Raw genomic sequence first — 14922 nt, 5'->3', positions numbered from 1 at the left:
GGAGTCAGTCAGAGCATTTCCATAGAGAGCCACTTTGCATCAGCAGCACCATGCTCCAGTGCTCTGGGAGAGTTTATAGTCCTGAGAGTTGAAGACTGGATGACTGACAGCTGTCCTTCATGACAACAGAAGACACAGAAATCCTCCTCATCAGAAACATGACTTTGGTCTCCGTCCTCATCTGGACTCTCCTCTGCTGCTGCTTCACAGGTAAAGTCCAGAGAATCAAACTCCTCTCCTCCATCAACATCCGTCCCTCTGAAATGAAGCCGACAAAACCATGACGCTGCTTTATGTTTCTGTCTCTGTGTCCTCAGAGTCCAGAGGACAGGTCACAGTGACTCAGTCTGGAGCAGTGAGCTCTGCTCTGGGAGGCTCCGTCACCATCAGCTGTAGAACCAGTCAGGCTGTTTTTGTTTATAGCAACAAACATCGTTTATCCTGGTACCAACAGAGAGATGGAGAAAAACCTAAACTCCTTATTTACGATGCTTCCACTCGAGCATCAGGGATTCCAGGTCGTTTTACAGGCAGTGGATCAAACTCTGACTTCACTCTGACCATCAGTGGAGTCCAGACTGAAGATGCAGCAGTTTACTACTGTCAGAGTCTTCATGTTATCAACAGTCAGCATGTGTTCACACAGTGAAAAAGCGTTGTACAAAAACCTCCCTCAGTCAGACTGAACAGAAACTGAACTGACTGCTGCAGCTGGAAGCTACTGCAGAGACTGATACAGTTCACTGAGGACACACACACACACACACACACACACACACACACACACACACACACACACACACATGCAGTGTATACACACTCTGTATGGATCATAATCGGCTACTTGACCTCAACAATGAGAGGTGTACTTTACATTACAAATGAGTATCTAAACAGTGACAGTAACGATGCCCGAAGCTCCTGTCAAACTACAATCACCACCATGATAAGAAACCATGTTCACCAGCACAGAGAACTTACTAATCACCCCTTTAATCAATTTAATGAGCCAAGAAATGGAAAAGTGTAAAATTAACACTCATTACAATGATACAGTAAAAAATCTAATATTAGAACACATTAGTGTTGTTCATTCTGTGTTTTTGAATAAATTATCAATATTGACGATAAAACTTCAAATTAAAACTGTGAGATAAGATTCATGTGATATCATCATATGATGATGATCAACAATTTATTTCTAGTCTGTAAAAAACTCTATTTTGTATTTAATGTAAATAACATATTAAGATCATTCAATAGAAATGGCCTCTCTTCATCCTTCCATTCACACCTTGTTTTTACCTGCTTTAGGAAACCGCTGCTGAACACAGAGACTGTGAGGTTAGACTCAAATAGTTAGTAGTTAAGTTACAATACATGTAATATAATCCCATAGTACATTAATGAAAGTGTTATCAGTAAAGACAACATCTGACTCTGAGATACAATCCTGCAGCTACAGAAATATGAAGAATGCATCTGTTGCTGGAATAAAATAATCAACTGAAAATATTTAATTTGAAGAAAATAATCTTTATTGATGTAAAGCAACAACATCAGCAACATTAAAACTATGAAAACATCAGTATGAATTGAACAACGTTCAGGTGGTCAGATTATGGAAAGTGAGAGAGAGAGAGAGAAGAGAGAGAGAGAGAGAGAGACATTGTCGCTGACAGAGAGCAGTAGCAGAGTAAAACCAGTAGCAGAGTCCCAGTGAGTCAGGTCAGGACTGGGAACACTGGTCTCTCCTCAGTGTCTCTGAGAGCGGAGACTGGGAGCCCTGGGTGGCCTCACAGGTCACAGAGCCCAGCTTGCTCCACTGGTCTGCAGGGAGCCTCAGGGTGCTGCTCCAGCTGTAGAGGCCGTCCTTCTCCAGCACCCCAGGGCTCCTGCTCTCCTCCCAGCTGCTGCTGCTGCTGCTGCCCTCCACCTTCCAGGCCAGACTCCAGTCTGAGGGGAAGCCCTTGTTGGCCAGGCACAGGACTGTGACCTTCTCCTGCTGCAGCTCCTCACTGGAGGGGGGCAGCACCGTCAGGGTGGGTGCAACTCGACCCACTGCAGAGAGAGATAGTAACACAGTTTCTATGAAACTAAACTCCCTCCTGTGGACTGCAGCAGAGGAGGCAACTACTTCTGTTGGTCGTCCTCAGATTGGATGAAACTGCTCTTCAGATTTTCACTTCCCTCTCTGAGCCCAGTAACCATGGCAACAGACAGGCATCACTGCTAAACCGTAACAACAGACAGGTTTCAGTACAACGTCTGAAAGGTTTCTTTTTTAAAAGACAAAAGACTGGGATGGACTCTGTCTACTTTGTTCATTCAAAATTAATTTTGTCAACGACTGATTTACACATTGAAACTCATCAAATGAATCTTACTCATACAGAATCATTTTAAATATAACAGTGATGTTTTTTTATTCCACACATTGTATAAAAAATGAAGTTCATTGAGAAGATCAAATAAAAACAATGTGAGAAATATTTGTCCCAGTACTTGGGCTGAAATTTAAAGACTATTGACAATATTTTCTCAGTATGGAATACGTTTATTCCCAGCCCATATTTCTCCTGAAAACTGTTTCACTGACAAAATGTTTATCTGAAGAAGATTTTAGTTTCAAGTGTCAAGACATTGTGACGCAGTGAAAAATCACTGCAGTTAAATTAAATACCAAATCTCAGCTAAAGTATTACAATAATGTCTATAGTTATTAATTAAATCAATAGAAACAGAAATTGAGTTATTAAAAGAGACAAATGTTCTTACAGTTAACATCCAGTCTGGTTCCTCCACCAAACGTGTTCCACAGTGACACAAACTCATTGAGCCGCCGTACAAAAACCTCTCAAACAAACAAACTCACCAAAATTATTCTGATTTAATATTTTGTCTGCTTGTTTAAAAAAGGACGATGACACAACACAACAATTTTAGATTCCTAATTTTTCCATATTTATTCATTTTAAAGTAAAATCTACCTTTTTCAGCAATTCATTAAATAACAGAAAAGACAATCAGAGTAAAAGTTACTCAAACACATAAAACCTAAAGTACATGGAAATAAGTATTAACACATCCTGATCAATACTCTGATCAGCTGATTGATCCATTGATAAAACAGCATGATCAGAGTGATCCAAGTCCCTGCTGGAGTCAGTCAGAGCATTTCCATAGAGAGCCACTTTGCATCAGCAGCACCATGCTCCAGTGCTCTGGGAGAGTTTATAGTCCTGAGAGTTGAAGACTGGATGACTGACAGCTGTCCTTCATGACAACAGAAGACACAGAAATCCTCCTCATCAGAAACATGACTTTGGTCTCCGTCCTCATCTGGACTCTCCTCTGCTGCTGCTTCACAGGTAAAGTCCAGAGAATCAAACTCCTCTCCTCCATCAACATCCGTCCCTCTGAAATGAAGCCGACAAAACCATGACGCTGCTTTATGTTTCTGTCTCTGTGTCCTCAGAGTCCAGAGGACAGGTCACAGTGACTCAGTCTGGAGCAGTGAGCTCTGCTCTGGGAGGCTCCGTCACCATCAGCTGTAGGACCAGTCAGGCTGTTTATGGCTCAAACCGTTTAGCCTGGTACCAACAGAGAGATGGAGAAAAACCTAAACTCCTTATTTACTATGCTACCACTCGAGCATCAGGGATTCCAGCTCGTTTTACAGGCAGTGGATCAAACTCTGACTTCACTCTGACCATCAGTGGAGTCCAGACTGAAGATGCAGCAGTTTACTACTGTCAGAGTCTCCACTATATCAACAGTCAGTGGGTGTTCACACAGTGAAAAAGCGTCGTACAAAAACCTCCCTCAATAAACTGAACAGAAACTGAACTGACACAGTTCACTGAGGACACACACACACACACACACACACACACACACACACACACACACAACACACACACACACACACACTTGTACTTCTATCTTTGCGAGGACACTAATTGATATAATACATTCCCTAACCCTAACCATCAGAACTAACCCTAAAACAGAGCCAACATTCAACTTCAACTGTATTAATCTGTTTATAAAGTTTCACAAGACATCAGTATCTTTTTGATCCATGATGTATCTAATTATACGCTGGTCCCCTGGTCTCTTCCATCATGATCTATACCAACCACTCAAGACCATTCACATCATCATTCATCACAACATCATCTTCTTCCCAACTCCCAGCCTCAAACCTGATCAGTAATCAAAGCAGGTCGTCTGGATACACTCACTGTTTTATATGGACAACATAGTTTAAACAGTTTGAAATGAAGATGTTAAAATGTCGTTCCTCTGACTATTTCTGACACTTCTTCTCCACATTACTTTGAACTAAAAAAAGATTCCATGACAAATGGACAAACTCAGTCTGCTGAGGAAGATCATGTCATTTAATGTGTTGTTCAAGTGCAACATGAAGACCTTCAGAAAACTCATGTTGCTGCTCACAGCTGTTGCTACATAAAATTGAGACAAAAAAATCTGTCCAGCTGTGACTGAAGATGACTTCCATGTGTTGTAGAAAAAAAGTCCAGGTCTGGGCCACAGTTTCAGTCTAGACCTCTTCACAAACACTTTCTACAAAACTGCACTTTTACTGGAGTCAGAAAAGATTCAAAATAGAAGTCACTGGATATGATCAGAGTCCAATCCAATAGAATTTATTCTTTCACAAGAACAAAAGTGAAATCAGATCCAGATGTGAACTGAAGACAGAGGGCCTGTGCATCATCATATATAGTTCCTTTTTACCTATCAACGCCTTGGGAACAATGGTGTTCAGGACGTGTGGACCCTCCCCAAACCAGGCATGCCAGGGCATAGTAGTAGTGCCAGGTGTCCAGAAGCCTCCTATCAATCCCCAACCTAGGTCTCCTGTCTATCCTCAAAGTCTCCTGTCTACCCTAAAGCTAAGGCCCCTATCTATCCTCAACCTGGGCCTCGCTACGGCTGCTACTCCAACACCATTGCTCTCAGGGCCCTTCAGACCATTTCTTTTATTTTATTCCCTCCAGGTTCTATAACAATCCTACTTCAGCAAAGGCTGGTTCACATACAAACCTGACCTCAGTTGTAAATATAGCTATTTCATTGGATTAATGTCAGTTTAACATTCAGTATATTTATAATGCATAGTATATTTTAGTGAAAACTTCTGTCCCAGAGGTTGGTGTAGTATTTAAAAACTGCACTCACGTACAAGTACTGTTACTTTGTAAAAACAAGCACTCAGGTAAAAGTAGAGATCAGAGTAACTACTTGAGTTTGAGAACCAAAGTAATGACTGAAGAAACAACTTCAGCATCAAGCAGTTTAATAAGAAAACATACCAGCACACCACCGTCTTTAGCTTTTCTTCTCTTTGATGTGGATATGACTGACATCAGCTCTCCCAGGTCCCCGCCTTAGCCTGCCTGTGTGGCAAAGAGAATGAACCCAATGCCAATGACACCCACATTTTCAGTGGGTGTTGGACTCCGTCAAGGCTGATCTTTGTTTCCGATGCTGTTTGTGACAGTGGACAGGATCTCAAGACACAGCAGGAGTGATGAGAGTGTCCGGTTTGGGAACCTCAGAATTGCATCCCTTCTCTTTGCAGATGATGTGATTCTGTTTGCTTCATGAGACGGTGACCTTCAGCACTCGGGCAGATTGCAGGCGAGTGTGAAGTGGCTGAGATTAAAGTCAGCACCTTCAAGTCTGAGACCATGGTCCCCTGCTAGAAGACAGGAGTGGGGGTTAGTAAAGTAGTTTAATCGGGGTCTTGTTCATGACTGATGGTGAAATGGAGCGCAAGAACAGAGTCATGAGGGGCGTGGCCTAGTGGAGTAGCAGCAGACCTGGGATCAGCAGATCCTCAGCCTCTTACTGGAATGTGCATGAGTGCATGAAGCAGTAAGTGAAAGCAACATAATGAATGTGTTGGCTGCATTAAAACTACTCCAACATGTAACAGATCTGTAAGTCGTTACCACCCACTTCTACTCACCACCATGAAATGAATTTATCGCAGATGAGAATCTACAAAATATTGTGATACCATTATTTTCTCCTCTTTTAGCCCAGAATCTGATCAGGAACTGAAGCAGGTTTTCTGGCAACTACCACCTAATTTAAAATACACAGAGTTAAGATGTCCATCACACACACCTGTAATCTCAGCATAGTATTGGTTCTACTCTCTTTACAATGTACTGATCAGATCACTGGTCATACTTACACCATTACCATTGTCATTTTTTCCTTTCACATGAATCATTTTACATGTAATAATGTGTCAGCAACAAACAACCAAGTCCCTGCTGGAGTCAGTCAGAGCATTTCCATAGAGAGCCACTTTGCATCAGCAGCACCATGCTCCAGTGCTCTGGGAGAGTTTATAGTCCTGAGAGTTGAAGACTGGATGACTGACAGCTGTCCTTCATGACAACAGAAGACACAGAAATCCTCCTCATCAGAAACATGACTTTGGTCTCCGTCCTCATCTGGACTCTCCTCTGCTGCTGCTTCACAGGTAAAGTCCAGAGAATCAAACTCCTCTCCTCCATCAACATCCGTCCCTCTGAAATGAAGCCGACAAAACCATGATGCTGCTTTATGTTTCTGTCTCTGTGTCCTCAGAGTCCAGAGGACAGGTCACAGTGACTCAGCCTGGAGCAGTGAGCTCTGCTCTGGGAGGCTCCGTCACCATCAGCTGTAGAAACCAGTCAGGCTGTTTATAACTCAGACTTTTTAGCCTGGTACCAACAGAGAGATGGAGAAAAACCTAAACTCCTTATTTACGATGCTTCCACTCGAGAATCAGGGATTCCAGGTCGTTTTACAGGCAGTGGATCAAACTCTGACTTCACTCTGACCATCAGTGGAGTCCAGACTGAAGATGCAGCAGTTTACTACTGTCAGAGTCTTCATGTTATCAACAGTCAGTATGTGTTCACACAGTGAAAAAGCGTCGTACAAAAACCTCCCTCAGTCAGACTGAACAGAAACTGAAGTGACTGCTGCAGCTGGAAGCTACTGCAGAGACTGATACAGTTCACTGAGGACACACACACACACACACACACACACACACACAACACACACACACACAACACACACACACACACACACACACACACACACACACACACACACACACACAAACACACACACTGCCTCTTAACCTTTCCCTAGCCTTCACAGTTAAATGCCTATCTTTGATCTACTTTGAACTTTTTAACTCTCAATATACTGTATTTAATCTAGAAGGTTTTTCTGTTAATTCTTCCATTAACATTGGCTTTGGACCATTCTGCTGATCAAAGCTAACCTTAGTTTAAGTTTGATAATGTGAAAACCAACAGAGTTTTCTCATAACATTTCCTCTTAAACTTAAAATATATTCACTGAGTAAATAAATTTGAAAACTTTAATAAGATATAATTTACTTCATATAAAGTTACTTATTATTCCTCTGTGACACATTTTAGTCAATTTTTATGTTTTATGTTCCAAAAAAAAAGTATTTTATCATTGAAATAAAAAAAGATTCATGGAGAATTTAATTCAGTAACACTTTAATTCTTCATACTTCCAAGATTAGAAGGAGAGATTCCATCCACTTTATATCTCTACATGCTGAGGACATGTTGCTTCTTGTTTCACAATCATGACATTTTATTTTTTGAGTTTCTTTGTTCTATTTAAAGGATTTTTGAATTCTCTAGAAAAAGCTACGAGTAAAACAATGTGAGAGTTCTCACTATGACACACTTCAGTAACAAGAGATGACTGGATGATTCTTCATTGAAATGTTCCTTCAATGGTTTTAGTTACAAATGTTAATACTGAAGAAAAATCTGCCATGAATATAGAAGAGACACTTTACACTCATGAATAAGTCCTTATTAATTCTGATTGATTATTGATCACAAATTATGGACTGCAACTTCCATCATTGGCTTGTACCAGTTAAAGAATAATGAGGAGTTGTGACTGAGCTAATGTACACAATGAATAAAGAGTCAGTATGAATATGTATTATGTAATGTTATATATTCTGTATGATGTCATCATGGAGAAATTACAATGTTTTTGTCGCCTCAATTTTTCTGTGGATTTAAAAAAGTCACAATGACACAAAAATGATTTGATGAACAGATTTTTATTTTCTAGAAACACAGAAACAATGTGGAAACACTGTGAGAAGGTCGTAAATATTGTTACTGAAATGTGAAATAAAAGAGAGAGAGACAGTGCGACAGAGAAGAGAATAAAACCAGTAGCAGAGTCCCAGTGAGTCAGGTCAGGAGTGGGAACACTGGTCTCTCCTCAGTGTCTCTGAGAGCGGAGTCTGGGAGCCCTGGGTGGCCTCACAGGTCACAGAGCCCAGCTTGCTCCACTGGTCTGCAGGGAGCCTCAGGGTGCTGCTCCAGCTGTAGAGGCCGTCCTTCTCCAGCACCCCGGGGCTCCTGCTCTCCTCCCAGCTGCTGCTGCTGCTGCTGCCCTCCACCTTCCAGGCCAGACTCCAGTCTGAGGGGAAGCCCTTGTTGGCCAGGCACAGGACTGTGACCTTCTCCTGCTGCAGCTCCTCACTGGAGGGGGGCAGCACCGTCAGGGTGGGACGGGCGTCACCTAGGAGACAACAATCAGAATCTGTCAATCAAACAGCAGACACCTGGACACCTTTACTGTGCGAGAGTTGATTTCCTCCTTTAGGAGTTTCTGTCAGATGGTTTTTCTGCTCCACCAGTCACTCACTCACATTGTTTCACTTCCCTTTAAGAAGCCTCTCATGCACATCAGCACAGAGACAATCATCATACAGTTTGACCTGAAATATATCAAACTACACTGGAAACACCAGAAGGAGATTTGGCACAATTCTTTTTAACTCTTTCATAAAAATAATGAAAAATGTTCGAATCAAAAACTTTTCAGAGGAAACAAGCAAATACATAAAATAATCTGACAACCATCAAATGTTCCTCATGTTGAATTCAGTCATTGTTTCAAAAAGTTTTGAAGTTATTTCAAACTACATTGGACACAGAGTATGACAGCATGAAGCAATGTCAGATTTTACATAATGTGCATCATGACAACATTTTTCAATTCTCATCTAAATGAGGTGAATTTTAATTCATTAAATGTCGTTTAAGTTTTAAATGTATAAATACATTTTAGAAAACATATTTGAAAATAATTAAAGTTTGATCTTTTCTACAGTTGAACTTCAATTTCAGCATGACAGGAATGTGTAAAGAAAAGTTCAGTAAAGCTGCTCTGAGTTCACCTCCATGATGAAGGAGGAGAAATAAAAACATTAATACTCAAAGTCTGATGAATAAACACCATCATTTTATCTGCTGCAAATATTTAGAAACTGAATTTACAACATTACGTTACATTAATGTTTCTTTAGTATTTGTGTAAAAACTTACTTCCAACATCCAGTCTGGTTCCTCCACCGAACGTGTACCACAGTGATACAAAGTCATTGAGCCGTCGTACAAAAACCTCTCACTGTAGAGAGACACGGCTCTCTGACTCTGAATCAAACAAACTCACGAGAATCAGTCTGTTAGTAATATTTTTTTAGCAGGTGTGAGAAATATCAACCACCAAACAATATTCATAAAATTGTCAATATTCTATATTTATTCATTTTACAGAAAAATCAATCTTTTGCTTCAATTTTAATATATATAATATATATGTAAGAAAAGAAAATCAGAACAAAAGTTACTCAAACACATGAAACCTAAACCACATGAAAATAAGTATTAACACATCCTGATCAATACTCTGATCAGCTGATTGATCCATTGATAAACAGCATGATCAGAGTGATCCAAGTCCCTGCTGGAGTCAGTCAGAGCATTTCCATAGAGAGCCACTTTGCATCAGCAGCACCATGCTCCAGTGCTCTGGGAGAGTTTATAGTCCTGAGAGTTGAAGACTGGATGACTGACAGCTGTCCTTCATGACAACAGAAGACACAGAAATCCTCCTCATCAGAAACATGACTTTGGTCTCCGTCCTCATCTGGACTCTCCTCTGCTGCTGCTTCACAGGTAAAGTCCAGAGAATCAAACTCCTCTCCTCTATCAACATCCGTCCCTCTGAAATGAAGCCGACAAAACCATGACGCTGCTTTATGTTTCTGTCTCTGTGTCCTCAGAGTCCAGAGGACAGGTCACAGTGACTCAGCCTGGAGCAGTGAGCTCTGCTCTGGGAGGCTCCGTCACCATCAGCTGTAGGACCAGTCAGGCTGTTTATGGCTCAAACTATTTAGCCTGGTACCAACAGAGAGATGGAGAAAAACCTAAACTCCTTATTTACTATGCTACCACTCGAGCATCAGGGATTCCAGGTCGTTTTACAGGCAGTGGATCAAACTCTGACTTCACTCTGACCATCAGTGGAGTCCAGACTGAAGATGCAGCAGTTTACTACTGTCAGAGTGAACATTACATCAACAGTCTGTGGGTGTTAACACAGTGAAAAAGCGTCGTACAAAAACCTCCCTCAGTCAGACTGAACAGAAACTGAACTGACTGCTGCAGCTGGAAGCTACTGCAGAGACTGATACAGTTCACTGAGGACACACACACACACACACACACACACACACACACACACACACACACACACACACACACACACACACACACACACAAACACACACACCCACACACACACACACACACACACACACACACACATGCAATGTATACTCTGTATGGATCATAATCGGCTACTTGACCTCAACAATGAGAGGTGTACTTTACATTACAAGTGAGTATCTAAACAGTGACAGTAACGATGCCCGAAGCTCCTGTCAAACTACAATCACCACCATGATAAGAAACCATGTTCACCAGCAGAGAGAACTTACTAATCACCCCTTTAATCAATTTAATGAGCCAAGAAATTGAAGTGTAAAATTAACACTCATTACAATGATACAGTAAAAAATCTAATATTAGAACACATTAGTGTTGTTCATTCTGTGTTTTTGAATAAATTATCAATATTGACGATAAAACTTCAAATCAAAACTGTGAGATAAGATTCATGTGATATCATCATATGCTTATGATCAACAATTTATTTCTATTCTGTAAAAAACTCTATTTTGTATTTAATGTAAATAACATATTAAGATCATTCAATAGAAATGGCCTCTCTTCATCCTTCCATTCACACCTTGTTTTTACCTGCTTTAGGAAACCACTGCTGAACACAGAGACTGTCAGGTTAGACTCAAATAGTTAGTAGTTAAGTTACAATACATGTAATATAATCCCATAGTACATTAATGAAAGTGTTATCAGTAAAGACAACATCTGACTCTGAGATACAATCCTGCAGCTACAGAAATATGGAGAATGCATCTGTTGCTGGAATAAAATAATCAACAGAAAATATTTAATTTGAAGAAAATAATCTTTATTGATGTAAAGCAACAACATCAGCAACATTAAAACTATGAAAACATCAGTATGAATTGAACAACGTTCAGGTGGTCAGATTATGGAAAGCGAGAGAGAGAGAGACAGAGAGAGAGAGAGAGAGAGAGAGAGAGAGACATTGTTGCAGACTGAGAGCAGTAGCAGAGTAAAACCAGTAGCAGAGTCCCAGTGAGTCAGGTCAGGACTGGGAACACTGGTCTCTCCTCAGTGTCTCTGAGAGCGGAGTCTGGGAGCCCTGGGTGGCCTCACAGGTCACAGAGCCCAGCTTGCTCCACTGGTCTGCAGGGAGCCTCAGGGTGCTGCTCCAGCTGTAGAGGCCGTCCTTCTCCAGCACCCCGGGGCTCCTGCTCTCCTCCCAGCTGCTGCTGCTGCTGCTGCCCTCCACCTTCCAGGCCAGACTCCAGTCTGAGGGGAAGCCCTTGTTGGCCAGGCACAGGACTGTGACCTTATCCTGCTGCAGCTCCTCACTGGAGGGGGGCAGCACCGTCAGGGTGGGACGGGCGTCACCTAGGAGACAACAATCAGAATCTGTCAATCAAACAGCAGACACCTGGACACCTTTACTGTGTGACAGTTGATTTCCTCCTTTAAGGAGTTTCTGTCAGATGGTTTTTCTGCTCCACCAGTCACTCACTCACATTGTTTCACTTCCCTTTAAGAAGCCTCTCATGCACATCAGCACAGAGACAATCATCATACAGTTTGACCTGAAATATATCAAACTACACTGGAAACACCAGGAGAAGATTTGGCACAATTCTTTTTAACTCTTTCATAAAAACAATGAAAAAAGTTCGAATCAAAAACTTCACTTTTCAGAGGAAACAAGCAAATACATAAAATAATCTGACAACCATCAAATGTTCCTCATGTTGAATTCAGTCATTGTTTCAAAAAGTTTTGAAGTTATTTCAAACTACATTGGACACAGAGTATGACAGCATGAAGCAATGTCAGATTTTACATAATGTGCAGCATGACAACATTTTTCATTACTCATCTAAATGAGGTGAATTTTAATTCATTAAATGTCTTTTAAGTTTTAAATGTATAAATACATTTTAGAAAACATATTTGAAAATAATTAAAGTTTGATCTTTTGTACAGTTGAACTTCAATTTCAGCATGACAGGAATGTGTAAAGAAAAGTTCAGTAAAGCTGCTCTGAGTTCACCTCCATGATGAAGGAGGAGAAATAAAAACATTAATACTCAAAGTCTGATGAATAAACACCATCATTTTATCTGCTGCAAATATTAAGAAAGTGAATTTACAACATTACGTTACATTAATGTTTCTTTAGTATTTGTGTAAAAACTTACTCCCAACATCCAGTCTGGTTCCTCCACCAAAAGTCAACCACAGTGATACAAAGTCATTGAGCCGTCGTACAAAAACCTCTCACTGTAGAGAGACACGGCTCTCTGACTCTGTCACACTGAACTAATTCTACAAGTTCTCATTATAAAACTTTGAATCAAATGATTACATTCATTTAAGTTGCTTTTTATTTTCAGTTGTTTTTATCAAATTTAGAATAAGAAATATCAGTATAACCCTGGTTAGATTCAGATCTGGAAAAACTAAACTGTTGAATGTTGAAAAACAAAGTGGAAACAAGAAAATTTGAACTTCCTCTAGTGTTTTCAACATGTAAGAGATGAAAATGTAGAAAATTGATCTATAGAAAATACAAAACATTAACTTACTTCCAACATCCAGTCTGGTTCCTCCACCAAACGTGTACCACAGTGATACAAAGTCATTGAGCCGTCGTACAAAAACCTCTCACTGTAGAGAGACACGGCTCTCTGACTCTGAAACAAACAAACTCACCAGAATCAGTCTGTTAGTAATATTTTTTCAGCAGGTGTGAGAAATGACGACCACAGAACAATTATAAAATTAACAATATTCTACATTAATTCATTTTACAGAAAAATCAAGCTTTTGCTTCAATTTTAATATATATAATATATATGTAAGAAAACAAAATTAGAACAAAAGTTACTCAGACATGAAACCTAAACCACATGGAAATAAGTATTAACACATCCTGATCAATACTCTGATCAGCTGATTGATCCATTGATAAACAGCATGATCAGAGTGATCCAAGTCCCTGCTGGAGTCAGTCAGAGCATTTCCATAGAGAGCCACTTTGCATCAGCAGCACCATGCTCCAGTGCTCTGGGAGAGTTTATAGTCCTGAGAGTTGAAGACTGGATGACTGACAGCTGTCCTTCATGACAACAGAAGACACAGAAATCCTCCTCATCAGAAACATGACTTTGGTCTCCGTCCTCATCTGGACTCTCCTCTGCTGCTGCTTCACAGGTAAAGTCCAGAGAATCAAACTCCTCTCCTCCATCAACATCCGTCCCTCTGAAATGAAGCCGACAAAACCATGACGCTGCTTTATGTTTCTGTCTCTGTGTCCTCAGAGTCCAGAGGACAGGTCACAGTGACTCAGCCTGGAGCAGTGAGCTCTGCTCTGGGAGGCTCCGTCACCATCAGCTGTAGGACCAGTCAGGCTGTTTATACATGGAGCAGCTACCACTACTTAGCCTGGTACCAACAGAGAGATGGAGAAAAACCTAAACTGCTTATTTACGCTGCTACCACTCGAGCATCAGGGATTCCGGGTCGTTTTACAGGAAGTGGATCAAACTCTGACTTCACTCTGACCATCAGTGGAGTCCAGACTGAAGATGCAGCAGTTTACTACTGTCAGAGTTATCACTATATCAACAGTCAGTGGGTGTTCACACAGCGAAAAAGCGTCGTACAAAAACCTCCCTCAGTCAGACTGAACAGAAACTGAACTGACTGATGCAGCTGGAAGCAACTGCAGAGACTGATACAGTTCACTGAGGACACACACACACACACACACACACACACACACACCCTGTTTGATTATTTGTGAGGAACCGTCATTACCTTGACCTCAATCATCACAAGAGAATGCCTAACCCTAAAACCAAGTCATACGTCTCAAACCGCCACTTAAACTCTCAACAACTCTCAAACTAATTTGTCAGACATATAGTGAAATGTGTTAATACAAGGCCCCACATTCACTAACCCCTTAACCTTACTCTAGCCTTCACAAATAAATCCCTAATGCCGACTTAATTCAAACAACAACCCTAAAACCAAGTCTTGGTCCTCACAAAGCACATTGACGCTGAATATTGACCCAAATATCCTCACAAGTCTAACACGTCCTGAACTGCTTGTGAAGATTAAATATCTTTTTTAAAACTACATTTTTAGCATTCATATTCCCTCCTTTCACAGATCATTTAAATAGTCATTTCTCTCAGTACTGATGGGAAACATCATGATGTGTTGAGGACAGCTCCAGCTCACTGACTCTGTGTGTTTGCATATGTGTCCTGCCTCTCTGCTCCCAGCCGTTAAGAGGCCAGTGTTGATCAGTGGC

General features: G+C 40.9%; 1 pseudogene and 5 gene segments (V, D, J or C); 3 read left to right on the top strand and 3 right to left on the bottom strand.

The window, feature by feature from the left end:
* Positions 1-1554: 1554 nt before the first annotated feature.
* On the bottom strand, positions 1555-2391 carry LOC130183921 (Ig kappa-b4 chain C region-like). The segment is given in 2 exon segments: positions 1555-2151; positions 2388-2391. Coding segments are annotated over 2 exon segments (426 nt in total).
* A 450-nt stretch (positions 2392-2841) lies between these two features.
* On the top strand, positions 2842-3801 carry LOC130183920 (Ig kappa chain V region K16-167-like). The segment is given in 2 exon segments: positions 2842-3371; positions 3479-3801. Coding segments are annotated over 2 exon segments (414 nt in total).
* Positions 3802-6203: 2402 nt separating this feature from the next.
* Positions 6204-6960, top strand: LOC130183919 (Ig kappa chain V region 3381-like; annotated as a pseudogene).
* A 1182-nt stretch (positions 6961-8142) lies between these two features.
* Positions 8143-10418, bottom strand: LOC130183918 (Ig kappa-b4 chain C region-like). The segment is given in 3 exon segments: positions 8143-8631; positions 9441-9516; positions 10350-10418. Coding segments are annotated over 3 exon segments (474 nt in total).
* A 1011-nt stretch (positions 10419-11429) lies between these two features.
* Positions 11430-13563, bottom strand: LOC130183917 (Ig kappa-b4 chain C region-like). The segment is given in 3 exon segments: positions 11430-11981; positions 13184-13259; positions 13528-13563. Coding segments are annotated over 3 exon segments (441 nt in total).
* LOC130183915 (Ig kappa chain V region 3381-like) lies at positions 11988-14914 on the top strand. The segment is given in 3 exon segments: positions 11988-13811; positions 13919-14259; positions 14894-14914. Coding segments are annotated over 3 exon segments (453 nt in total).
* Positions 14915-14922: the final 8 nt, after the last annotated feature.

Source organism: Seriola aureovittata, chromosome 16, assembly GCF_021018895.1.
Source record: "Seriola aureovittata isolate HTS-2021-v1 ecotype China chromosome 16, ASM2101889v1, whole genome shotgun sequence".
In the NCBI taxonomy this organism is placed as follows: domain Eukaryota; kingdom Metazoa; phylum Chordata; class Actinopteri; order Carangiformes; family Carangidae; genus Seriola; species Seriola aureovittata.
This window is presented reverse-complemented; position numbering and strand designations above follow the sequence as displayed.